The sequence below is a fragment of the Paralichthys olivaceus genome, chromosome 5 (genome assembly GCF_024713975.1).
Source record: "Paralichthys olivaceus isolate ysfri-2021 chromosome 5, ASM2471397v2, whole genome shotgun sequence".
Lineage (NCBI taxonomy): Eukaryota > Metazoa > Chordata > Actinopteri > Pleuronectiformes > Paralichthyidae > Paralichthys > Paralichthys olivaceus.
In genome coordinates this window covers 10,471,696-10,499,661 of record NC_091097.1, presented here as the reverse complement: position 1 = coordinate 10,499,661, position 27,966 = coordinate 10,471,696, and the positions used below count along the sequence as shown (strand labels likewise).

Genomic DNA, 27,966 nt, shown 5'->3' with positions numbered 1-27,966 from the left:
AATGTGCAATGGTGGACAACAAATATTTAACTACTAGTTATGACCAGATGACAAGAGTGCAGTGGTGAAGAGGGCAAAGATGCTCAAACAAATATGGATCGATTAAGAAAAACTGATTTTTTAAATGTGTAATTTTTTTATTCTGTTTGTTTTTGGCATGTTTAATTAAAATGCCAGACTGGGCCTTCTGACCTGTCTAATTGTTTACACAGGCCCTGTGGGGCCCTGCAGACTGGTGGGGCCCCTCGGATCGATCTGCAGTTTATATATTCAGAGCAGGACCACTGGCCCCGCCCCCGCCCTCCGTTACGTCGTAGTCATGGAGAATGCGTCCCCCTCTCGTCCAATGAGAAGCGTCGCTGGGGCCATGTGTGTATTGTTTAAACTGCTCAAATCACACGGAGTTTCCAGACCGGACCAAACTTCCACCGACCCGAGTGATGGCTGCCGCTGTGTCTGTTAGCGCAGCTGCCCAGGACGAAAGCACAGACACGGGACTCAGTTTCGCCCCTCGCCCGCTTCACGACAACCACGACCTCGCTGCGGATCACGAGATCTGGATGCCCGGAGACCGTCGGCGTTCCGAAGCGGAGGCCGGCGAGGAGGAACCGACGCCGGGACGCGAGTGTCAACGGAGGGTCGACGAGGACCTGACATCCCTGAGCCCCGAGGAGATCGAGAGCCGCTTGGAGAGAACTCGCCGGGAGTTTTACAACCGGAGAAAAATCCTCATAAAGAATCTCCCATCCGACGTCAGCAACCAGGTCCGAGTTCAAACCCACAGCTCAGATGAACTATTTTTTAAACTTGTGTGATTGATTGATTGACGGGGTCGTTTGGCTAGCGTTAGCCTAGCTGCAGTGTGCCTGCCATGCTACACAAGTTAGCCCCGCTAGCCATTTAACTCGTTAGCTGCCTCTTCTAATTGGGTTCGTGGTGATTTGGCTGTTTTTTATACCGGATACAACATTAAGAGTTGGCCTCGGAACACCGCGATTAGCGTTGTGTTTGAACTAGTTTGGTCGAGTTGGCTAAAGGAGCTAGGTGGTCAGATAACTGTCAATAATGGACATCTGTGGCCTGTGTGACCTGCCTGTCAGGCCTCATAGGTGAAACCAATGCAGGGACATATAGATGTGATTTATTCCACTATTCAAACTGCCAACCTCCTGGGACTCTGCTCATTGATCTGGTTTTTTTTTTAACCAAACCTCAGCCTGTCTGGTGGTGAAACTGGCTCCATGAAGCGGCCACAGATTTTAATCATGATGCCACATTTTTTTTTTTTTTTTTTTTTGGAACGTGCCTGACTCGTGGGGAGCGGTGGGCCTGCGGGCGGTACCATTGTTCACACAGAAGGGGGATGGGGGGGTGGGGGGGTGCTGCGGGGGGGGGGGGGGGGGGGGGGGGGGGGTTCGAGATGTGAGTTGCAATATAACAAAAGGTGGGAAGGCGTGTGGGCAACAAAAAAAAAAACGTTTCAGAAAATGCTAGACAGCGTCACCATTTTGTTTGTGAATGGGCCAAAAGCAGCTCAGAGCAATTTCTCCTACAACAATGAGTTATCCCCCCCCCCCACGCATTCCCACAGGTGCACTTGTTACTAGCTTCCCTGTGGACACGAATTGGTTAATTGTGTGACAAGCAAAATGCGCAGTTGAAACAGTTTTACAAATGTTAAGATCCAAACCTAGCCTCACAAAGTGTGGTTCTGTTTGAGTCACTGATGCACACTGATATGATCCATTTGTTGTTTTAAATGTCCAAATCACTGACTTCTGTCTTTTCCAGGAGGTCCACGAGCTGTTGTGCAACTACGACTTGAAGTACTGCTTTGTGGACAAATACAAGGGCACAGGTGGGTTTTAACTGCCTCGCCATCCTGACGTTAGATGCTGCATCTTGAGTTCAAAGGAGTGATAAGATTGTGGCACAACATCTATTTGTTAACATAACACACTGTAACATAACAAACACAATTTGGGTTGTCTGTATTTAAAATGGCGACTATCTTCCTGATGAGGTTACATAGTAGGGCTGGGTTCATGGAAATATCAATGGTTCCTGACTTGATAAAAATGCTGAACACGTAAAGCAAAAAAACTCTATGGAGCAGTTATATTATAATGATCTAAGTGCACTACGGATTGGTTGTCATTAGAAGTGGGAAAGCTGATGCGTCTTGGAGAACTGAATGTGTGTAAAGAAATGATTAAAGCATCAATTTTGGACTGAAGTAGTGTCCTACCAGATGATAACAGCTGATTACACCGGGCCAAACATTTGCTGGAGCCAGATAATAGATTCAGGGTATGCCTGGTATCAATAAAACAATGTGCTTTTTTACATCATCTGTTTAGCTGATAAAATATTACACTTTAAGGTATAAGCTACATTTTTTCCCCCCTTTCTGTCCCTCTTCAAAACATGTAGGTAACATAATGTTTCCTCCACATGTAGCAGCATTCTAAGAGAGTCCTAGTAAACCTGTCTGCTCTGCAATGAGTCTGTCACAGGCCCTGTAGAAGGAAGTGCTGGTAACAAACTCATTAAGCTCTCCATGTGACGTTTTAGGTGTAAAGTGCCTCCACTTTGACAGCCATTGTAGATTCCATTAGGGGACATAAACACTGGTGTGTGGTGACATCATGCCTCCAGAACTGACTTTTACCAGGAGAGATGCTGTCACAAACACAAGTTTGCTCCCTATCTGATGTGCTGGAAAAAAGATCTTGTTGTTAATGCTGACTGAACAAAGTTTACTCCCCTGCACACCAAATTGTGCTTATTATCTCCTTTCTCTGTCTCCTGTCACCCTCAGCGTTTGTTACCCTGCTCAATGGAGAACAGGCCCAGTGTGCCATCATAGAGTTCCACCAGCATGTGCTCAGGGACCGGGAGATCTCTGTGCAGCTGCAGCCAACAGACGCTCTGCTATGCATCGCCAACTTGCCCCGTGCTTTCACCCAGCAGCAGTTTGAGGAGTTGGTGCGGCCTTTCGGTAACCTGGAGCGCTGCTTCCTGGTGTACAGCGCCTCCACCGGGCATTCCAAGGGTTACGGTTTTGTGGAGTACATGAAGAAGGACTCGGCAGCCAGGGCCAAGTCAGAGCTGTTGGGAAAGCAGCTGGGCTCCCGCATGCTCTACGTCCACTGGACAGAGGTGGGCTCCCTCACCTACCCGCTGCTGCACTCCAAATGTCTGTGCGTCGACCGCCTGCCCCCGAACCTGCTGACAGCCCAAGACCTCCGTAACGCCCTGGCTGACACACACGCGCCAGTCTTCTGCCAGGTCAAAATCACACAAACATACACATGCTCACTGCTTCTTGTCAAATTAAGGCTACATGATCCTGATTGCAATTTACACGATGAGTATTAGATTTATTGCCGCTCAATCTTCCACTTGATATAGGACTTGTTTCACCATCGCTACTTTTTTTGGTGGTGCAAAGTCATGATTATTATTATTATTATTAAAACCTCTCGGATGTTGATGAATGTGCTTCCACGTGTATCACAGAGTACAACTGCCTCTGACAGTGTATGAAATATACTTAGGGATGAGTCATAGATGGCAGGAATCTTTTTGTATTTATACTCCATATTTGAACTTTTGCACTCTCTCACCTCTAACCCGGTTTTCATGTGGCCGCTCTAAGTTTCTATAGCAATGAGCATTGCTGGTTTCTATGGAGATGACCTGACTCCCCCAGGTGGTGTCATTCAGCCGGCTTTTCTGGAATGAGAGAGGCTTGTCCTTTTTTTGCACAACAGGCATAGTGGCACTTTCTGCTGGGTCTGTTTTTTGTTTTTTTAGGATTGTGGGAAAAACGGATCATTAAGGTTCATGTGATATAAAAGGAAAATAGTTCTTAATAGTGAAACCTGTTGATAGTAAATAATGAGGCTCATCGTGAATCACATTGACTGATTTAGAGTAAGCTGTTGGAAAGAAATTCTACAGCTTATGCCAGCATAATGGTGCCTATTTTAGTAATTGATCATGGTTGATGCACTTATTGTAAGTCGCTTTGGATAAAAGCATCAGCTAAATATAATATTGAAAAGATCCCTTGCTGTCAAGTTTTTTAGATTTGATCTGGAACTTTTGTTTAAGGAAAAAAATTATGTGGATCCTTTAAAGTTTGACAAACCTCGTATGTGTGGAAGGTTGAATTTAAAAATTAGCTTTTTGGCAATCCTTATCTATGGTAATTTTCTTGCTACATCCTACATTTTTAAAAAGTGGACATTTTTATTTTCAACATTTTGTGGAAGAGTAAATCGTCTCAGTCTTGCATGGCAGGCTGGTATATTAGAATCTGCCAGTGCGAGTAAATCTCTGACTAACCACTTACCTTATATTTATGTCAGTGAACAAAACCAAGAAACAACACTTTCATTGATGTGGGCTTTTCATTTCATTAGTTTTTACTCTGGTGCATTTCCCTGTGTTTTCCAAAACAAATGTTTCTTTTGATGCTCTATGGGCAAAGTGTCCAGGGTGTGAAATTCCCCTTTTTTAAAAATATTTTTTGGCTGTAGAACTTGGTCTAATTAGCTCTCTAAGACTGCATTGACATTTTTCCCTCATCTCCACAGTTGGCTCAGGGACAAGATGGAAGTTTTCGTCGGTTCGCAGTTTTGGAGTTTGCCACTGCAGAGATGGCAGAAGAGGCACAGCGACTCTCTGATGTCAGGCTGCTCGGCGGGACACACATCAGGGTGTCCTTCTGTGCCCCTGGCCCTCCTGGAAGAAGCATGTTGGCTGCTCTAATTGCTGCCCAAACCATGGTATATAAGTCCTACTGAGACTGTATCCACATTTCTAAAGTTAACAATTCAGTTTGCCATTGCAATGTCACTGCTAAAATGGTGTCTTTTGCTTCCTCTCTTCAAGGCTGTGAACAGGGGTAAAGGTCTCCTCCCTGATCCCACAGCCATGCAGATACTCACAGGCCTTAACAACCCAGCCACCCTCAAGATGCTGCTCAACCCTCTGTCACAGGGGCACAAACAAGGTGAGCTCTTAATAAATGTTTAATTTTGAGGATTTTTTCTGGCGCTGTGGGTCCTTATGCTGTCTCTGTGTGCAGGCCTCCTTGGGGCAGCCCCCACGATGCCACTGCTGGCCAACCCCGCCCTCTCCGCTGCCCTGCTCCAGCTGCTACTTCAGAACCAGGCCAAGGCACAGCAGGTACTGCGGCCTTTCTGCCTTTTCCTATGGCATGTTCCTCTTAGCCGCTCAGCCTATTTTGATTCATCTTCTCCAACTCATATGCACTTTTTTCCCCTCACTCTTTGCCTCTTTACCTTCAGCAAGCCTTTCTGGGAAATCATCTTCTTTGGGCTCAGGTGCTGCATAATAAAGAAAACCCCCTAGTGCTTTGTGTGAGTGATAATGGTGTTTGTGAGGTGGTGGTGGTGGTGGTGGTGGCGAGGCTAGATGGATCCTGGTCTTTTTATGTGACTGGTGATCGACAACTCAGAGCCTTGGTGGGTACGCTCTTGCTAGGAAAGTGTGAAGCTTGTTTTTGTGTGTGTATGTGTGGGGTGTTTTTTTGAGTGGTGCAGAGTGATGTGGTAGGTGTACCACAATTGTTAATACCATACTCTGAGAACATAATTTCATACGCGGTGAGTAAGCCTTGGTGCTGATGAGTGTGCTCGTGTAGCTCAGTGTTTTTTTTTTCTACCGCTCAAGTGCTGTATCCACGCTGTGTGACCCTCTTGTGACACTGAACTCCGCTCTCTCCTTCGGTCAGCAGGCAGGACTCATTGGGGAGAATCCTCTGGCTGCTCTGCCCGTCCAGCAGGGAGTCCATCTGCTCGGAGACCTGCCCCAAGGTTTGGCCTCTGCCGACTCCAGTCGTAGCTCCTAAAGCCACAGACTGCATGTTTTTTTGCTTTGCTTATGATGCGAAACATCTGTTGCACCACTTGCCTGTTAGTCATGCTTCTTATTCTTTACATTGAACATAGTAAATTAATAGATGAGGCTTAAAAGTTTGTGATAGAAATCTTTTAGTACAAACATTAACATGTATTTGTTTAAATTTGCAAGATAGTTGTTTTTTTTTTTGCTAATCTAATATGTAAAACCTGAAAGAGGGCTCTTAATATTCAAACTATTAAAGATGACATTATTGTAATTTACATCATTCCTCTCTTATTTCTCTGGGTGGTGTAGTCTCAGGTCTTGGTCTGCAGTCGGATCCTCTGGCCCCCCTTAAGCCAATGCCACTTGGCAGAGCCCTCACAAGGGAGCAGGAGTCTCCCACAGCAGCATGTACCTTCCCCCAGACTTCCTCTCCCACCCTGCAGGGCATCTCTATGCCCATGATGGGTGGCATGATGGGGGCAGATGGCCTCACAGCACAAGGGGTGAGGTCCCAAGTCATTTCCTTTATATGCCTTTCTGCTTCGTGTTCTTATCCAGTTTTTTACGAAATGAGCGCCGAAAATGAATCGCCTCTCTTCTTCCTCTCAGATATCCATACTAGGAGATCCTCCTAAAGAAATGACAATTCCCCAGAGTGCCTTCCTCAGTGTCAACAATGGTTTTCAGTCAGGTGAGGTTCTTGTTTGCAGTGTGTGGTTGAGTTTCCTACATACCAGTCTTTGTTTGTATCACCTCATTTATTCAGGATGTGACATATATCTGGCCTCTCTTTCTCCAGGAGGAAGCTGCAGACCTCATCCTTACAGGAAGAGGCCAACACTAAGTAATGTGTCCAACCAATCCGCACAGCAGAGCATACAGCCGAATTACAGCCTGCGCTATCAGGATTCCTACAGCCCTGAATACCCTCCCCTACACCAGGTAACCAACGGTCTCCATTGTCTGTGGAAAGAGGCCATATTTTGAAAATTCTGCTCTTACCTTAGTTAATGCTACTTTGCTAGATGACTTATAGTGATCTGTTGAATTCATAGTATTGTGCACTCTGCACAGCCTGCCTGCTCGTTTAGTAGGCTATATGATGCGATTAAGCCTTATGCCCATCTGGTATTTCGCCTCAGGATCCTCTGGCCCACTTGTACGAGCAGCAGGAGAACCTTGATACTGGAGCCTTGGCAGGATTTGGACAGCAGGTAGTGTTTTTTTTTTTAATGCAACAAATTCAAAATGGTGCAAGCAAATGTTTAATGTCGTTAGATTAATTACACACTGGGCTCATGATGAAACAGATGGGCTGATCTCTGTGATTTTCTTACCTGCAGGCCTCTCGTCACTCCGACTACACCGAGCGATTTTCCCCCTACAGTTACCCTCCCAACCCACCCCTGTCCTCATACTTCAGCTCAGGGCCCGAGGCCTCCAGTAACGGGAGCCTCCCCACCACTCACCTCAACAGGGTAAATCTTATGTTTTGGACAGTTTTTTTTTTTCAGATTTTCACTCTATCGATTACTCGTCAGTGCAAGAACACAGAGGTAACGCAGGAAGAGATAAAAAAGTGGAAGGTTACATTCTAAGAATAACCCCATGTTCAATAATGAATGCTCTGCTTTGAGTGCATGAGGTCACTGAAAGATGGTTGTTTGTCCTCAGGCTGTGGGAATGCCTCCTGTGAGTCACACTACTAACTATCCCCCAGGCCTGGGAAATGCTGTGAAGGTAATTAAGACCCTTTCTTGACTTCTTTTGAAGCTTTACATTTTTGTTCACATTTCTTTGCTTTAAATGAATCCACTTTGTTGTTGTGTTGCACTCTGTTAATTTTCCTTCTATTTTTTTGCCGACAATTATAGACTCCCATTGGTAGCCACAAGCGCTTGTTCTCCCGGCTGATCCCGTCTCCGGAGCCCAGCCCAGAGGGCGGCTACGTGGGCCAGCACTCCCAAGGCCTTGGTGGCCATTATGCGGACTCCTACCTAAAGCGGAAGCGTATATTTTAAATACAGTTGAATACTTCATACTGTACAGTTAGCCATTAAGCAGCTTGGACACAATGGCATTTCCTTCAATTAACTTTGCAGTCCTTGGATTTGTCTCATGTGTACTCTTCTGAGTGACCCCTGGAGGGCGCTGAAGAGTGCGGCCTGTTGCTATCTGGACACTCGTGTCTCTCCATGAGAATTATTGGTTGTGTTTTCTTTTTTGTGTATATATGATTTTAGTGTGTTGGTAAATTAAGTTTTTACTTTTTTCTTTTTTTTCTTGTGATTTTTAATTTTCTGTTGAACAACTTGTACAGTGAAAAAAAAAAAAAAGGTTAATTAGCTAAAGAAGTCTTTTCTCTTCAGCATTTTTTTTTATTCCTGTGTTGAGTGTGGTTTCTATGCAGAGCTACAGATAGTTGGGCCAGTTTAAATTTTGTAATGTTTAATATCTCTAAAGTGAAAAGCTGTCCGCACCATCAGACAAAGGGATATAATTCTTAATTCCATAGAATTAAGAACTAGCTTTACTTCTGAGGCTCTTTAAGTAGCCTTCCTGTTTCCATGTAAAAAGTTCAGTAGTTTGTTTAATGAGATGGTGTATTTGTGTTGTGGTGTTTGTTTAGTTTTCCCCTTTGTTCCTTCCACAGGTTAATTTTACCATATGACTCTTATGGAATCAGGCCTTTCTTCATCAGTTAACATTCAGCTTTCCATCCAGCTGCTGACAGCTGCATGTACCTGCCTGTGTATTATTAAGGTGAAGCGTTCTACCATTCTAGCATATTTTCCCTCAAGCCTGAACTTTTTCCACGTTGTTTGTCTTTTTTTTTTGATCCACACCCTCCAAACTTGTTTACGGAGTCTGTTCTCTACACTGGTTGTTCCTTGGTGCACTCGGAGGGCTCAGGTCACAATGCTTATCTGTTCTCACCTGTAGAGGATGCAGTTTTCTAAGTCTCCGGGAGTTTATATTTTCTGTGTTTTTATGTGAGTTGTTTGCCAAGTTAAATTTTGAATGTCTTTAAAAGTCCACACACCTTTGTTTTTTTTAGTGGTTGGGTGGGGCAGTGAACATCCGCTGTGTGCCGTCTCTCAAGCTGCAAGTTCATAGTGAACAAAGGAACCTCAGTGGGTGTCCTGACTGAAATGATAAATCTCTAGACTGTGACAGCTGGAACGTTGGATGCAGCCGATGTTCAAGTTTTCCCAGTAATGGTGCGAGTTAAGTCTGTCTGAGGATATAACAATGGAAGCTACTGGCAGGTGATGGGTCAGTGACATGACTGTCCTTGTTTTTCTTTTTTTTCTTCATTATTTTTTTGTGAATAACTATATGGTTGACAGTTTGATTGTGAAAACCCATTACCTCTGACTTCTGCTGGCAACACTTGAGCCTTAGCGGTGTTTTCTCTGTGATCTCATCCTGCCCTGTGTTGGCTTCCATCTACATTTACCATTTCTGTGTTATTTGCTGTGTAAATAGTTAAAGCTTGATCATTTCCCCTCGCCCCAAAAGTTTAAAACTTTGGTTTTCTTGAATCATACCTGCCTCTGGTCTGGTGTTCTGAATGAATTTGCTGCTCTGTTTTTTTTTTGTTTGCCTGTATGTTTCGATAGCTGAAGTGGCGCCATAGCAGACTGCTCATGTTGTGTATGGACCAAGAGATGCAGCTGTACTGTTCATGATCATCTTTCATTTCGATTGATTCGATTCTAACTGCTATCCTCTCATCTGTACCGCCATTGGTTGTCTCTGTATGTGTGTGTGAGAGACATGAGCAAGTAAATGTTATTTAAACTCATTGTCGTGAGATCATCATTTAATCCATTCAACATATAAACAGAGGTTGATCCATATCTGACATGAAAATGTTTCTTTTTTGTCTTAACATTTAACCCGTTTCTTGGGGCATGTGCAAATGTCTGGTCATTGCTTTGCAAGAAAATAATTAGCTCTTAAAACGACTGTCTTAAGAGTTTTAATCTTTTCGACTGTGATTCACAAATTAATTTTTAACAGATCTGCTTTAATTGGTGCCTTAAGAGCAAATTAAAAAGCTCAATTTCATATTGCAAAAAAACCTAATCAGGTTTAGTTTTAATTATACTGAGCCTAAAGACACGAATAAATTCACAGAGAGCCAATTCAATACCTGAATAATGTAGAATATCTGGTATCAGACATACACTGAGGTGTATTGTTGAGAGCACCATCTAAGTTTCCTCAAGTCAGATCATTGTTTTATTAAAGGGATGGTTCACCCAAAACTGAAAATTCACTCATTATCTACTCACCACAATGCCAATGGAGGGGTGGAGTTCCCCCTGTCAACAGGATAAGCCGTGTTGATGATGGAAAAGAAAAAAACATTGAAAAAAGATCCTGGCATCAACCAGGTTGGGGCAGGCTCTTCATGTACTTGCTTGAGTCCTGCTGCATGTTGGGTTTCTACTGATTGCTACATATCTTCCCCTGCTCTCACGCTTTATTTGGCCTTATCAAATAATGTTGTAATTCAATTTTATTTGTATAGTGCCAATTCATAATATACATTATCTTAAGGCCCCCAAAATATCATTAAAAAGAATAACAGCTTCTGCACATTTGCAGACATAGTTTAGCAGAATGTGTGTTGTAGACAGAAAGTACACAAATTAAGCAGAAAGCATCCCAAAGTAAATGTCCTGGTTGTAAACTCGACAGCGAGATCTCGTCTTCTGTTGCCCAACATGGATGAAAACAAACTGGAGGCTGAAAACTTCAACAAGAGCTGTATTGGTGTTGCGTGAGGTGCCTTTGAGCACAGCACGTTTCCTGTGTACTTTCACTTACTACAGATTATCAGTCACATAACTTGCGCGTCGCTTCCCTCGGCTCCATCAGACCTGCATGAATGTTAAGCAGGTGACTACTGAGAGGATAATTTGTCTTCCCTGGATGAACAATTATTTAACGGCAAATACAATCACTCAGTTATCAGCTATCAGGACGGATAACAGGTCGCTCATAAAAGATAAAAACTACCTTCAAACTGAGAGGTGAGTGGGAAATTCCAGGGTGATAAGACTGTATATGGAGCCTGATGACATTCAGATTTAATTAATGTAAATGGGCTAAAGAAGGAGCTGAAATGTCAGCGTGGTTCCTGTGTTGGCAGCCTCACTGTTAAACAGACCCTGGAGGTAATGGCCGGGCAATTGTACTTTTATTAGGCAGCAACTGTGGCAACATTGAACTATTGCATTACTGTCCTTCACCCTTCAGACTGAGGTGCTGAGGGGCAAGAGGCAGTGATAAGAGGTGCTCCGTCCCTCAGCAGCCATCAGGAAGAAAGGTTTTGATTAGCTGCTATTGTCGTGGCCCCGCGGAGCCTCGAGGAGCTCTGCTGTTAATGGAGCTTTCCCCTAAGGGGCAAAAACACAAATGCAGAACATTGGTCATAAAACTCTCCTCCCCTCTCTTTTAAAAAAACCCCACTGATATTGTTTGTGACATTTCTCAGAGGGCAACAATTATACCTGATGTCTGGGCCTGTCATGGCATGTCACTTAAGTAACAACAGCAAGGCTGAGAGGGAAACACCCCTGTTTTTTTTCTTAACTGCAAAGGACAATGGAAATGAGAACATGTGCAGAAATGACAGGTTTGTTTATTAGGCCCGCTGACATTATATTAATGTGTTTTTCACAGCCACTGGGTTTATTCCTGTTATATTTATCTGTAATGCTTCAGGCACCCCTGAATTATGTTCTCATACCTGCAGCCAGTCTACCAAGAGTTCTCAGAGGGATCCGCAGCGGCTCAGCGGACGCTGTGTCAGACACATTTAGATTTCTGCCTTTCATATTTCCGCCCACACAGTCACCCTGCTCAGTTGCTGATGAATGCTGCTGAAACCTGCGATTTTCCCCAAATACAGAGACGGAGGAAGGAAGAGCTGAGGAGCTCTGATGGCAGATCACTGCAGCATCATACAATTACAAACACACAGATGCAGGAAAAGTTGTATTTCTTATGCCTTTGAGTGAATATGTGTGTGTGTGTGTGTGTGCTGTGTAACTGCTTCCTCACACTTTACTGCCTGTGTCTGTTGCATGGAAATTGGTGAAATTTGAATATCACAGGCATACAGGCTCTTCAAGTAAAACACGCTGTAAATTCACATGCGAAATGATTTATTACGGCTCTATTTTAGTGTACGTGCAGCAACGTGTAAGCAAATAGGGTATGTCACAGGAGCCGTTTAAAGCAGGATTAGTCATAGGAAACAGCCCACTCCCCCCTGTGACAAACAGTCTATAACAGTACAGTAGAGCATCTCAGCAGCCCAGCAGAAACCTGCTCTGCCTTATTTCGCTTCATTCAGGCCACTGGCTTTGAATGGTGCTCCAGCTCTACACCCAAACAAGATTATATTAAAGTAGGGATTTAAATTCCAAACCAGAAAACCTACCGTTATCCCCCCATGAAATAAGCTGCGGGTATTGTTACGCTATTCATTTTCATCTTTTGCCAGTCGATCCTCCTGTGTAACTGTATATCACTGTTGCACTACAAAATAAAGATAAAACGCACTGTGTCCCAGTGCAGTGCTTTATTGTTCTGATGACCTGAAATAACACTTTTGGTTTCTGAAATGAAGAAATGCTTTCTTGTCAGCGCAGTCTCATTTTACATTTAGCCCTGCCGATCCAGCACACAGATGTAATCCAGACACTGACAGCAGCAGTGATGAAAGATGAACCTGTTTCAAACTTAGAGCAAAGGATGATAATACACACTGTGGTGTTGAAATCTTTCCTAAAAAACTCACCTCTTCAAGAAGTTTATCTCTCGTCCCCCATCTTGTATTGTCATCCAAATGAATAGCCTAACCCTCCTTTGCTGCCACTTGTCTCCTCCATGATCACTGCTGAATAACGACGTATTGCAAGAACGATCTATCTCTGACTTCAGCTTCACCTATTTTCTCTCTCTCTGTTTTTGATCCGGGAAAGTGTATTATTCCATTCTACTCTTTGTACATGATGTCCCTATATGGAGTGCAACAGGAAAACAAACTCAGAGGTTTGTACTTTCCAAAGTAAGAGCAGATGTGTTAGCAAACTAAAAGTACACATCAAAATCCCTTTCTCAAAGATGGTGGAGATGTTTTTTCAAGTGTTTGAGATTGACAGGACCTCACTGCTGTGGCTCCACCCCGATTATTACTGTGCAGTCTCTGGCTCCAAATGATGTTATCAATGCATGATGAAAGCGTTCATATGAGGACGCCATATTTTTCTTTATTTACAGTCCACTCTCTCACCACCACAAATTCATTGACAGGTCTTTTGATGACTAAATGCAAGTTAATAATGTTTTGTGATGCAGTTTAATGTTTAGCTGTAAAACATAAACAATGCTTACCATTAAATATTTGAATGTAGGAATATTAATGTGGCTGTAAAACATACTGATTGGTCCTTTCAGCCTTCATTTGTTAAGTGCTTATTTGACTGGGATAGATACAATAAAGAATTACACAGCAATAATTTGGAGCAAATGTATTTGCTGACCTTATGCAGCAGTAGGACGAGCTGGAGGACATATATATATATATATATATACACACACATATATCCATTCACAGTATCGTATATCCATATATACTGTACATGCACATACACCTATACAATTTGCATGGTTTTTCCTGATGTTCCATGTTTCACCGTCAGTTTAGTTTAAGCCTGTGACAATGGAAATTCAAATCAGGAGCACATAAATAACCTTGCGGTCGTTTTGACACTTGACTCCGGTCTCCAGTTGCCATTATGGCTCCACAATGTCATTAGCAGAAGTTTTAGAAGCTCTGAAATCTAGTTATCGTGTCATTTGAGGTCTCACTGGTCCACTGCTCTTCCCTTAAGTGAAACACTGCCTCGACTCCTTGATGCAACATCACATCCCTTCCCATCTAAGCTCTCCTCTGGGTGGTTATCAGCGGGGTCAGTGGAGATCGGATTGGTTTGGAGAGAGAAGCAAGAAAATACTTCAGTGAAAATGAGGTGAGAAGTGGTGGCTCGCTCTGCTGCTTGTGAACACATCCCACTGTCTCTCCTGAATGGTTGTGCTTTTTTTCATGTTGTTCAATGCGTGAAGGATTTCTGCAGTTTTACTCTGGCTTTGATTCAGTCTGTGAGTCTTTGTGCACAGAGCACGGACAGGAGGACAGTCCACCCCCACAGCAGCACCTCCACAGAAAAAGAAAAAGTTATTTCAAGAATCCTTTTAACACTTAATATAAACGACCTGATAGCCTGTTGAAGCACTGTTAAATATTACTGCAGCTCCGTCACGTCTGAACATGTCTAATACAACCTCCTTTCTCATACAAACACCCACCTTCTACTGTGGTCCATTTACTTTCTGTTTTCCTACGTGTAAACACAAACTTGAACACACACATGCAGGCACATTACTTGCGAAACTATTGCTCACTGTCAGGAAAGAGGTATTGGTTAATATTTCATGGCCCTCCACTAGAAAATGGATTCACTTCCCAGCATTCCCTGTTGCCCAACATGTAGACAGAATGTGGACCAGAGGCCAGACAGGCCGCTGATTTTCCTTCTGCTGGACACAACAGAGTTCACTGCCTTTTGTGATTGGTAGTTAACTGTAATGAGGAAATTCTTCACAAGTTAAATTGCTTTATATATGCACACACTCTCCAATAAACACATTATACACACTACAAGCTACTGCACCATCTCATCCGCATATACTGCACTCAGTAAGTAAGACTGCTTGGCATTTCAATTATTCCCCACAATATGAATGTGTGACATGGGGAGCAGTTTGGTGAGGTTGGTCAAAATAAATCAGATTCTCTCTAAATGAATTGTGCATCTGTTTCAGGCAGAGGGAGCATTTTGTTCACACACCACAAAGGAGCAATCCGGTAGGCGCCGCGGTCGTTCATTTCTTCATCCACTTCATACTTTCATTGCATTCATTGCATTTTTCTGTGTGTGTGTATGTGGGGAATTATGAACATTTCGTTTCCCTTTCAGTGTCATGTTTTACTCAAATATTAGTACAGCTGTATGCTGCGGATGATGTTACTGAAGTATTTGAAATTTCCTGCACAGGAAGTGGGATACAAATATGTTTGCATTCCACAGTTGAATATCACCTAGCTCACATTCCCATGCTCTGAGTGGTTTTTGTTCTTTTCTATCTTTCACATTCTTTTTGTGAAAGTTTTTGTGCAGACGAAGGTCATGTGACCAACTGCCTGGTCGGTTTATAAAAGTTGAATACTCTGTGTGGGCATATTTTACTTCAAACTTGGTCAAGGTTTTGAGATGAAATGAAAGCATGCAAGTTTGTCTTGTTAACATAGAGGAAATAAGAAAAGCACCCCTCTGGTCTTTGTGTGCTCATTTGCATTATGACAACGCTACGGAACAACTTCACATATAACTGTGCTGAACTTCAGAGATGAAATCCTGAAATGCATTTATTTTTTTGGTTCAAAAGCCGAGGTGTTTCCCAGAGAAACAATTCTCTAATCTGTGATTCTAATAAACAGCCTGCAGTCGCTCATTTAGGGTTTTTCTGAACTTCTTCTGAACCAAAACAGCCTTTTGAATACAACACTCTTATTTCATTGTTTCATCAGCTTCAAATAGGAAAATACAGATATTTCAACATATTCTTGCTGCATCCAGCTACAGGCAACTTTAGCTGATTTTATTTTTCCTGTTCATTTTCTAAGGACCTGACAACCTTCTCTCAAGGAGACAGTCATGAATGCACTAGCACAGCTTCCCTGAGAGAAAATTCAATTGCAGATTTATTCTGTGTTGTAGCAGAGACAAAAAATAAGAAAAGAAAAACACTAGACCTCATATCATTAAACATATTATACTCTATATATATATACAGATTCATCATTCTAATTTGGGTTATTTATCGAAAAGGTTAACAGGCTCCAATGTTCACTAACGATGGTGTTTAAATTATAAACTAGGTAAATGACATATAACCATACTAACGAACATCTGAGGCAAAGCATATGTCAGCCAGTTGCCATGTTTCAGGGTCAATGGTAGAATATATTCCTCATTTTAAACCCAGTAGGTTGTAAATTATGTGCAAATGTAAGAGCTGACATGTGAATCCTGCTGCGTGATTCAGTTCCTGAGATTTCTGCTTTACAGAGACGCACAGGTCAAGTTTCTCATGTGCTCAACGAGACAGGATTGTGTGCTTTAGACACACATCAGATGTACACATCAACATTGAGATTCTCTGACTGAGATAAATATAATTCATATTTATCTTTTTAAAAAATAAATACGTGCAACAAGTCAAAACAACCATAAAATATTCAACTGAGCTTTTTTATTCAGATGGAAAAACACCTCTAAATTTAGGCCTGCCCTGGCTTTTAAACACACACACACAAATGATCAATGCTTCTCTGAGTCTGAACTACACTGCAAAGCTTCTGTACCTTCGCCAGGGTTCTGCAGCTCAGCTCCACTTTATAATGCTGTTGTTTTTCTCTAAAGGCCACGGCTCACTATCTAATTTATTTTAAATCACTTTGAGTTTTGTGGAAAGCAGCAGAATGTGTGTTTGAATAACTTGTAAGTCCTTGAGATGGGAATTCTTGGTCCCTGCCCAGAACCAGGATGAAGCAGACTACCTTGGTATTTAATTTAAGATCTGGTGATGATGATGATGATGATGATGATGATGATGATGATGATGATGATGATGATGATGATATTGAACAACCGGGGACAAAGACAACATGTTCACTTTGTCTCTTGGATATTTAATGTAGCTATGCAATAAATTAAAACTTAGATCTGACCACATTTGATTCAACTCTCCCACATAATATCTATATCTATATCTATATCTATATATAGGGGTGAGAATCACTGGGTAACTCATACAATGCACAATACAAAACCTGCGATAATTGATATATTAGAAGACAATCATAAAACGATAGATAACAATATCTAACCGAAGAAGAAATCAAAATGCCCCTAAAGCCGATCTAGACTAAACCATCTTCGCTAGCCGCACCTCTCCTGGAAAAAGGCAGGTGAGAGTCATCTATCATGACCAACTTTTAAAATGTTTTAGCTGACATCTTTACCCAAGCTTACATTTGGCGACTTAATTGAAACTCTAAACACCAAAACAAAGCAAGTAATAATGACAAAACCTACTCAACCTCCCCTCAAAAATGGTTGCTCCCAGTGACATCACTGATGATGTCAACAATGGTGTAAATACAGGAAGTGTTGGGCCACTTCTGGGCTAGTTAATCCTTTAGTTTGTGCAACACATGGCGGCAAAGGTGAGCACCAAATAAATAGAGATGAACTAATGAAAAACGGACCCAGTAAACAGTAACCAACCTTTATACTTTTTAATGAATATGATGATATGTGGACTGTACCCTAACAAAATGCCAAAAGCCACCAAATATGAGATAGTATGTGTCTGCTGGCTGCCATTTTAGGAGTTATGGTTTAAACAAACAATTAAAAAGCATTGTTAAATTTATAAAGTATGGCTTGTGACTAAAGGGACAAATAGTGTGTTCTTTTTGACAAATGCCGTATCAATATTTAGTCTCACGTCATCTATATTTTTATCACTTGAATCGCTGTCATCAAATTATTGTCTTGTATGTGTTTAATATCTCGAAGCCATATGAACCTTGTTGCTGTCCTATCTTTTTATTTAGCAGTCCATCGGCTTGAATTTTAAAATCATAGCTCGAGGCAATATTTCTCCACATCACACAGAAAATGCAACGGCTGCTTGTTTATCTTTCCGTCCTGCTTGGTCAAATCCAGAAAGACAGCCGGACACGAGGAATAAAAAAGCAATTTAATCGAGGCTGAGACAGAAAATAAAAAGAGCGAACAAGCATGTGGACGAGAGGGAAGGAAACAAGGAGCGTCAGTCTATTTCTAAAGCCAGTAATTAGAGTCGAGATAGAAACCAGACTAAAAGGCTGTAACTACTCCGACTGCCCTGAGAGGCTGTGAAATTGTTGGTTTAGTGGTTTGGACCAAATATCTCTTTATGGTTTATACACTTGTTTTTCCAAAAACCACAAGATATGCAAAGGTTTGCATAAAGGTACTAATGTTGATTTATGTCAGAGCACAGGGAATTTTAACGACTTCTCAGGGAAGAGGTAGAAAATGTGATTTTTCTTTTTATTATTATGATTCATTTCTGCTAACGGGAAGTTCCAGGAAATGCCCTCCATTTCTTTTCTAGTCACATACTTCCCTTCTGTTTCAATCTATGAGACTGCTAGAGGCACCCCCACTGGGGAGAAATGAGGAAACTCTTTCATTGGACCCCACGGAGAAATTGGACTTTTAGTTAATTCTTAGTGGCGCCACAGTTTTTCTCCCACTACAGTGCTGCACACATATGACAGGCGGCATCCATTTGTCTCTGTTGGCCTCCAGCTAATAAGCTGGACTGGCCGGTGGTGTGAGGTTGGAGCTGTAGTTCAGCCAGTCAGCATTGGATGGAGCCAGTGGGCGGGACAGAAGCAGTTGCGTTATGGAGCACATCTTTGTTTGACACCTTCCTTGTTTGGCGTCATTCTCCGTGCATATCCCTTGGTGCAAATCCAGCCCTTATAATATATGTGTCTATAAATTGTTTTGGCGCATCTGAGCACACTTTATCATAAAGTTGTTCCATTCAGCAATTTTCAACTTTCAGTGCCACAGCTTGTGTTATTCAGAGCATCACTCCTGAGAGCGCTCAAGGTGCTGGCAGTGGAAGAAGAGTAGCAGCGTCTTTCCGAAGATTACACTACATCCAAACATCAATCTGCCTATTTTTTTTAGCTCCTCATGCGTCGAGGTCGCTGGAGAGCAACAAGCAGAGCAGCGGCTCAGATGACTTGTTTCCCAGCAGCCTCCCCCAGCTTTTCTCTGGGAATCTGAAGGCACTTCCAAGTCATTTGAGGCTGTAATGAGTTCAGCCAGCATGGTGCTTCCTGGTGGGCTGTGTCACAAATAGGAAATGGCTGAGAGGCATTTTTTCTTAGAGCCTCAACCACCTCAGCTGATGTTAACCGCTCTTGATGCTTGACAGCAGTGTCTTAACTATGACGTCCTCCCTGAAGGTTTTTTTTTTAGGTTCACGCTGTGTTCCAGAACATGATGCATTGCAGTATTTCCACACTATCCTTTATATTTATCACCTCTCTGGTGCACTAATAATCTTAACTAACTTAACCTCTTTCTTGAGCATTTATTCTGAAGTGCTTTTGGGGAGCCTTTACTGCTCATCCAAAATTGGGGCAATGATTCAGGAGAGAAACAGATGTGCGCACGTTCACACTCATCACAGCTAAGTCACATTCAGCTGCAAAGCTTCTTCTAGCTCATCCTCTAGGTGGCCCTTACAGTGGTGCTGTTAATCTGTGGATAAAATAAAAGAATAATAAAGCTTTATTTCTTTAGCACTCGTCTAAACAAGGTTACAAAAGTATTTTACAGAATACATGGGAAGAAAACAACTGCGTTTCGGGGCCCTGATGACAAAAGCCCAATACCCCTTAGTTACCAGCCTTGTCTTCGTCTACATCCATACTTATTTGTTTAATATCAAACTAAAACTGGGCCAGCAGCATTTCCAATCTTGACACAGGCAGAGGTGATGTGTTTTTAAACAAAAACGTAGTTATGTGAATGTAGCTATGGAACTTCTTGGAAGTGTTGGTTGGAAGATCTTAGATTATGACTTGGAGCATAGGGGTTAAGTAGCTCCATAATAAAATTTGGACCCAGACCGTGCTGAGCTTTAAAAGTTATTAAAATCCTGCTAAATTCAACTGGCAGCGATATACGAGTTTATTATAAAACACATCTGTCGACAGAGACAGTTCTTTTCTTCTTTTTTATCCTGGTGCCAGGGACATGATGGCCTCACACTGAACATAAAAACCTCCTCAGTTAAAACATTCCTTCCTGATGCCTTATGAGCTCTCGGGTCAGCCGCCTGTGAAACACAAACATTGGTCAGGCATGATAAAAGGCGCATTAAGTCACAAATTCCCCAACACCCTCCGCTGCAATGCAGATAAAAAGGTTGCCGCATCCGCAAACACCTTAATGCCACTAAACACTGTCTAGACCGCAGCTGCACCTTGATTACAGTTTGACTCTTACAGTCACGAACGAGCTTAATTAAAACAGCAAGGAAACACAGACAGCTCCGACTCGGCTGGATGGTATTTAAATTCTGTGAAAAACTAACAGCCAAAAAGATAAACTGTAATTGTGGAAAGCGTCAACAAACAGTCAAATTTAATCGCATAAAAGATGAGATTAATACACCTTTCTTCGCCATTTGTCACATGGTGTGGTCGACATCCATCTAAATAAAAAAAAATGGCTGCCATGAAGGTGTTACGAATCTCAGTCACTAATATACTGTATTTGAAGTACAGCTGAAACTAGGAGGAAGATGAACAGTGTGATCCTTTGAAATTTTAGCATCTTTCTTCTCCTCCTACTCAACCCAGCAGCACCTGCAAAACCGAAATAAATAGTTACCTACACTGTAAAAACAGAGCACCAAAAAAAATGATATTTGAAGGCTTCGTAAACAAACAGTATTTGCTACAACTAACTTTATCGAGTTGTATTTGTAAAGTTGCCCTCAATACTTAATTCACAGTGGCAAAAAAACTACATTGTAAGTTTTGACCAAGTTAAAAATGGTGCCTTCTGATAATTTCTGCAGGGGTTTGTGTCCATATGCTAAGTTTTGGTCGGATGTAAGTTAGAAATTCAGGCTTTGCAGTAATCACACATTTAAAAATGTATAATATTGAGAGACATATGGAAAATCCTCAAATCTGCTAAGCAGTGACACAATTCTTAGTATTTATTATTCAAATGTTGCGTTGTTATAATCATGAAAGATAAATGATCACAAAAGATAATTAGTTGCACTTTGGATGATTTTCTTGAATGAAATTTAGGAGGTTGGGGCATGCTGTTTCCTCAGTGTTGGCCAGAAGCGAGAAGGTTTGAATCCTGGTTCCTGTTCCTCCAGGGTCTGTTTGGAGTTCGCTTGTTCTTCCTATAGTCATGCAGATAGGGTTAGGTTAATTGGGGACTCTAAATTGATTGAATGTGAGATTATAGTTTATCTCTGTATGTTCTCATCCCTCTGATGGACTGGCGACCTGTTCAGGGTGTACCTGAACCTGTTGCTTGGCTCCAGCTCCCTCCTTGACCCTATAGAATAAGTAGATGATGGATGGATGGATGGGTGGATGGATAGTGCAGTAAGCTGTCTGGAAATGTTGAGTTGTCCTAACCTTTTCATTTTTGCAGTGCACCAGCAGATCAAAAGTGAAATCTGATTTTACATTATGTAAAATGAGCCTCTTGACTGAGGTATAACCGGCTCTCAGACTGACAGAGGTCACAGCACCTTGTCATGAATTTCTCTATAGTCACATTATTTCATCTGAAGTGTAGAAAGTAGCATTAGCAGTGGTGGTCCTGGAGGGAGAGAGACCTTTAACCCAACTATGTGATTCCTCCTGTTCCAGCTCCCAGAGCAACAGGATATATATAAGGTTTTGTTCCTCATATTAAACAAAAGAAATGACTGCATGGGTGCAGGAACACTGGGGAAGCTTTGGAGGGGTTTGTCACTCACATGGAAATGCACCTCTCAGGCTTCCTTAAGGGAAAAGTGAAAAGTGGCAATTTTCAGCCACAAAAAGGTCAAATGAAGAAGGGTGGCATGTTGTGTCATATGTGTGTCGTGCTTCCGGCCTGCAGCTAACACTATATAAGAAATGTATTGTTTTTGTGTTCTGTCAAAGAAGAAAATGCGCAGTGATACGCATGGACAGGGCAACAACATTTCAAAAGGCTCCAGTGCGCTGACAAATTACTGGGGAGGACTACCACCCAACCACCATATAGATAGACTGGACTTGGAGAGAGAGAGAGAGGGAGGGAGGGAGGGAGAGAAAGAGAGAGAGAGAAAAGGAGAGAGAGAGAGAAAAGGAGGGAGGGAGGGAGAGGTGGTGGTGAAGCCAATGTTTGTCGTCGAACTCCAGCAAATATGAGGATGGGGAGGATGGAGAGATAATGGCCCACACGGATCAAGATCTCCGCAATTATCAGTTTGTGTCTTTTTATGATGCATTCTGACAAAATCCAAACCTGGATCGAAAAAGACAAAGGATCGCGTGCGTTTTTTCCCCAACCATTCTTCTCTTTTCCTGAAGGAAGGATGAGTCTATTTAAGGAGGACGCACCTTGAGTCCAGTTTAACATCTTTCTGGATTCGCTGGAGCCAACATCTCCATGGAGGAATTACTGGAGACTTCAGCGGGGTGTGCGCGCACGGAGGCGCCGTGTGGCTCCACATGAACCGTGACAGATTGAGTACTTTTTATGGAAATTGCTTGTAATTTTGAGCACAGCTAAGAGACAAAGAGGCAGCAATAACAATAATAATAACAATAATAATACCAGAGAGGGAGAAAAAGCCAGCGCCGGCGATCTGTGCGCCTCTGCAATAAGTGGCTGATAAAAAGCAATAAATCCTATGAGATAAATACAGTCATCTGCGTTGTGCGCCATGGGCGACGAAGCGTCAAACTTCAGGAGAAGCAGCAGGACCGGCGTCTCATCACCAGGAGCCCGCAGGACTGGTGAGGATCACGGCACAGCTTCTGGGATTCTGGGCTGAATTAAAGCTGATGACCGCAGGAAACAATGAGATGACTGGTTTTTGGATGACCCGTCATGAAAACCACTGTGACAGTTTTTGATGTTCTTCACAAAACAAGATTCACATCTGGGCTGTGCTGGACTTGGTCACTTTGATCTGTTCTCTCTCAGAGATCAAGTGGCAGAGAGGGACATGAGACGTTCTGTGCTTGAAATAAGCGAATACAGCCATATTATCTAATCAATAAGTTAAGAGGGTATTGATCTTAGATTTTTTTGTGTGTGTGGGTTTTGCACTATGATGGAACCACCACCATGCTCGAAGAAGAGCCTGTCCCTGTCGCTCCCGGTTCCCCGGGAAGGACAGGCGACTCTGAAGCCTCCGCAGCATCTCTGGAGACAGCCCCGCACCCCGATCAAAATCAAGCACCGGGGTTACTCCGACACCGACCGGCACCACCACCGGCACATGGAGCGCTCTGACGCCGTGGATACGAGCGACCGACCGGGGCTGAAAAAGTCTCGGATGTCCTGGCCATCCTCTTTCCACGGGACCACAAACACATCCATCGGAAATTGCGTCGGGAACAAACGGTAGGCAAGAGCGGAGTGTGTGCTTTCCAAACATCCCAATAATAGCCTCTGACAGCCCACAAGGCATATGCGTAAACCGGGGGGAGGGGGTGCATTTTAATGGGCGCGTGATAACGCAGTGTGCCTTAAGGGTTAACTGATATGAAGCGCTTTCTACCGGGAGGCGGGACGCGTGGGTTTTCGGCGCTGATGCGTTATGCGTCTTTGGAGAGGAGAGACTGTGTCAGATGGGCACGGAGCGCAAACCAGGCCGCCCACTCGAGACGCAGGAGCCGCATCTGTAAACAGCAGTAACAGTTTTGGGAGGGTGCACATGTTACATGCTAGTTGATAAGAGACACGAGGCGCTGTCGCTTTAATGGCACCAAAGGTCTAGTGGGTGCGTTCATGCGTGCGCCACTGAGATACTGCCACCGTGCGCACTCCAGCCCAGGCCATTATCAGTTTGTTTGCACAGGGAGGTCTGGGCCCCCTGTTTAGGCCACTGGGTTGAATCTTAATGACGAGTCCTTTTAAAGTAAACAACTCCAAGAGTAGCTGATGCTGACCTCTGACCCCCCCTCAGGTGTGGAGAATGAAGTGGAGTTTGATTTGGACTCTGTGCCATAAATGAGATGTGACAAAGTTATAAAGTGTATCCTGGACTTGTGTGGCAGGCCCCTGTCATACTGATGCTCTCAGCATCGAATTGGCTGCTCTCTGATCAGATAGGCCTTGACAGTAAAAGAAAAGAAAAAAAATCACCTCACAATGAGGACGTTGACAGACACTGGAGACAAACAAGGCAGAATTACACGATACCGAAGCCCCACCAGCTATATCAACTCGGCCAGCACTTAAATTAAATTACACCAAGCATGTTAATCAAGCAGATTAGATTAAAGGCATTTAATTAAGTGAGTCATGGAACAGTAAAATTCTGATATGATTACTTTGTCCTTACTGCTCCATTTATCCTCTTAACAAGACACTGGATACAGCACCTGGATTCTTTTGTTATTCTCATCAACAAGCTTCTTTCTTTATTATCTTAGAAGTCAAACCTGTTCAACATGGGATGGATTTAGGTTGGTTGATTATGTGACTTCATAAAAAAGGGGGTATCCCTGTTTCTTGAGAGAAAGCTATAAGTCTGTAAATGCATGTCTCCCATTTGCTCCCTCTTCCACTCTGTCCTCTGTGGCCTGAAAACCCCAGATGTTCCTGCAACTAGAGGAGTTATTTTTCATGTTGGATTTCTTCCGACTCTTCTCACTGTGAATCCCAGATGGAACAGGATTAATCGACTAATAACACATCAATGAGAGTGTGGTGGGTCTTGTGAGGATTGTCTGAGTCCTGTTTATTTTCTCTACTGTTGTGATTTGTTGTCTATATTTCTTCTTTTTTTTTTTTTTTTTTTTTTTTTCAATGCCACAGACGGCCTTCCTGGCAGGTCCCTGGGAGAAGGGCCAACTCCAGCTGACTGTAGGAAGGGCTGAGTTGTATTTTAGTCCCCAGGACACACACACACACACACACACACACAAACTGAGGCAGCCCGAATCTTTAGTGCATTGGGACTGACTCTGCCTGGCCTTCTCCTTCTGTGGGCGGCAAAACCATGAGAGGGCAGAGAGGGAGAAAGAGAGAGGGGGAGAGAGAGGGGGAGAGAGAGGTAATTTGATTCCGACAAGCCCAGTTCTGAGAGCACACCAAGCTGGCTCGAACTGTGTGTGTGTGTGTGTGTGTGTGTGTGTGTGTGTGTGTGTGTGTGTGCCTGTGTGTGTGTGTGTGTGTGTGTGTGTGTGTGTGTGTGTGTGTGTGTGTGTGTGTGTGTGCGCCTTAGCACATCGCTGAGGTGATGTATGCGATCTGTGGGTGTTTGTGCCACACACTGAACATGAAGGAGGGTGCGTGGAGGAATGGAGGCCGGTAGATGAATGTTGTGTCATGAGTTGTGGTGAAATGCAGCGAGCACATTGTGTGGGGGTGTGGGGGTGCTGTGTGTGTGTGTGTGTGTGTGTGTGTGTGTGTGTGTGTGTGGAGGTGTTTATGGGTGGGCTGTGCACAGGTTAGTGTCTGACCCGGAGCCCGAATGGATTGCAATGTAGGCCTTGTTTCATCTGTTCTCATGTCAGTGGGAGGCCAGGAGGATTTCCGTTGTGTTGTTATTATTTTCGTCCTTTTCACATATCTAAGCGATTGTGTGTTCTGACATAAGCCTATTTCTGCTTATGTCCGAAAAGCAGAATGCATTCGGAATGAGTTGAGTTGGAGGTCTCAACCCCTTGTTGGATTTATCAGGCTTCATGAACATCTATGTGGATCCAGCAGCTCTGTTTCTTTAGCTTAGGGCTAACTCAAATTGATTCCAGCCTGAGGAAAGCGGCTCCAATGACGCCTCCTCTCACTGCTGCTATAAATGCTTTTATGTACATGCACTCACAGGGAATGTATTTTCTCAAATTCATAAATATGTCAAAACACAGGCTATAGAAATCCTGTGTATAATGACAATATTCTTGGTAGGAAGTAAACAGATTATGCATGTGAATATGCAGAGTCTGATTTCAGGGCTGGAAGCCTTCTGGTCTGCATTTCTAGTTTGACCAATCAGCAGGTCAGTCTGAGTAGGGTTTGGCTACCTGCAGGTAAACAGGTGGAACACAGTGACTGAGATTCATCAACTATCGGATATTTGATTTATCTGCATTGATACACAGATAGCTGTTAATAGATGTTATCCAAAATGTTGACTGGAACTAACAAACCTACAAAAAGTAACACTGTTTGTGTTTTGTGTGGAGAAACATGACTTGTGTGATTACAGTCTATGGCGAACAAAGATGGAGTCTCGGAGCCACTGTCTACACTGGAAAACCCCAAAATATTGGTCGGTGCCCCCAGTGGCTTATTTCTCATCAGAGATTGGAGACCAAGTTACTCAAGAAATATTAGCCTAACATTCTGATATGCTGGTTTTTGAATAATATACATTTTCAAAATTTTTAGCCTTGTAAAACAACATTTATTTGTCATTATAATGACAAATGCTGCAAGATATTTTTTTTTATGGCTAAGTAACGTAAACTGACTCGACTTGGACAAAGTAATTGGTATGTGATTGGTTGGAAACTGAATGACCTGGCGAATGACCTTAATGTTTCAAAGGCCGTTCAATCACTGAGGAGTTGGTCCACACCTCATCTGGAGGTTTTCAATGATCAATCAGCCTGAGAGCTCCTGCTGAAATTGCTTCGGACAAGGTTGAGAGGAAAAAGCAGATTGTGTGTGTTACTGTAATCAATACAAGTTGCCTCTGAAAATGGAGCCCGTCCCTACAGTCACAGATCTCAGGATGGATGGTGTACAAGGGGGATTCTCTGTGTTAATTGTGTTTTGGGTAATTGTTTGGAGAATCAATGTCTGCAACTGTGCTTGCTTGTCTATTTTTGTCTTCGTCTTATAAACAGCCCCCACTCCTAACAGTGTCAGCCTGCCTCCTCTTCCCACCCCCGCTGCCTTTTTTGCGACCGTCTTTTGGTCATGCTACTACGAGTGAATCAGTCATCAGGTCCCAAGGCCAATAACGGTCTGGGAAGTTCCAGCACGAAAATGAATGAGTGACACTGAACAGCTCTTCTTGCAATTCTGTTGCCATGGTTACTTGTTGAGTGCATTTGTGGAATAGATTTAATTTACCCAAAAAAGGAGACGCTCGCAGCCACTTGATGGTCTCGACTGTATAAGTTGCCGGTGTGCGGCAGATCTGGCTGGACGTGCATTACGGCTCGTGTGTTCTTAAAGTGAAAAAGTGAATGTTAATGCAGCTCTGCCTTTGAACTGGCGTCCACCGAGTTGAAGCCCACACATTCAGAGTCGGTTTCCTGTTCAGTCCTCTGCAACAATTTCTTACCCAAGCCGACCTCCCTCCCTCACCCACCACTTCATCCATTCTTTACACTTTTTTCGGCCCCCCTCCTCTTCAAACTCGAATCCAGAGTTGATTCGTCACCGGAGCTGCTCCTACTCCTGCTTGACTAGCCGGTTGCCACAATAATTTAGTTCATAATGAGGTACAGCTCCAACTAATTAGCACAACAGCAGTATTTTTTGTTGATCATACATCTACACATTCCCACACTCCAGAAACAACAAAGTCTCATGCGGAGAGTATTCAGGAATTATCTCGACAAATGTGTTTTAATAGCGTTAAGTAATAGACCACTTATCTAGTTTGTGCTGTGGAACCATCTGTTTAAGCTACAGATTGCGCTCCTCTGTGAATACACTGTGCTTTCCCCGCTACTCTCTGCGCTAATTAGTGTCTGGAGGCAGTCCGTGTACTGGCACGGTGCTCACTTTTAGGTTGGCTCAGGCAGATCCCAGAGACACCCATCCTTGGAGATCAGTTAGCGATGACACCGAACAGGTTGCTCACTCCGAGTGAAGGGAGACAGCTCTCATCCAAGGCCCTTCTTTTGTCCGCTCTCCACTCATCACCTTGTCTCAGAGAGTGCAGGCTCCTGGCTCCTCAGACTCTTAGGACACTGGTAACCGCGTCTCTCACAGTTAGTTTGAGTCGACCTTGACATCTTTGCATTTTAATCAATTCTTACACTGAATTCTTTAAGTGGTTATACACTAGTTATGTTTTTTCAAATAGCAAGATTACACAAAAACTGCTGGATGGATTACCCCAAACCTTGGTGGAAGGAAACAGTATGGGTCAAGACGTCCATTT

General features: G+C 43.1%; 2 protein-coding genes across 6 annotated transcripts in view; both read left to right on the top strand.

Annotated features, from left to right (window-relative positions):
- Nucleotides 1-340: 340 nt before the first annotated feature.
- Nucleotides 341-9,691, top strand: raver1 (ribonucleoprotein, PTB-binding 1). 5 transcript variants are annotated; one of them, XM_069524663.1, is made up of 15 exons: nt 341-764; nt 1,792-1,858; nt 2,822-3,291; nt 4,605-4,796; nt 4,903-5,023; nt 5,099-5,199; nt 5,322-5,357; nt 5,771-5,849; nt 6,193-6,386; nt 6,493-6,574; nt 6,683-6,825; nt 7,026-7,097; nt 7,227-7,361; nt 7,558-7,623; nt 7,758-9,691. In XM_069524663.1, the coding sequence occupies exons 1-15, from the start codon at nt 441-443 to the stop codon at nt 7,902-7,904; spliced, it is 2,229 nt and encodes a 742-aa protein (XP_069380764.1). In that variant the 5' UTR covers nt 341-440; the 3' UTR covers nt 7,905-9,691. The 5 variants fall into 5 exon arrangements, with proteins under 5 accessions (XP_069380764.1, XP_019950273.2, XP_069380763.1 ...); XM_020094714.2 differs by having other exon boundaries at nt 5,322-5,393; XM_069524662.1 differs by having other exon boundaries at nt 5,322-5,393; nt 5,768-5,849.
- A 12,319-nt stretch (nt 9,692-22,010) lies between these two features.
- pde4a (phosphodiesterase 4A, cAMP-specific) overlaps nt 22,011-27,966 on the top strand; it is a 40,201-nt gene continuing 34,245 nt past the window's right edge. The window contains exon 1 of the mRNA XM_020094602.2: nt 22,011-23,240. Coding sequence (XP_019950161.1) covers nt 22,945-23,240 — 296 coding nt within the window. The 5' untranslated portion in view covers nt 22,011-22,944. The remainder of the gene's footprint in view (nt 23,241-27,966) is intronic.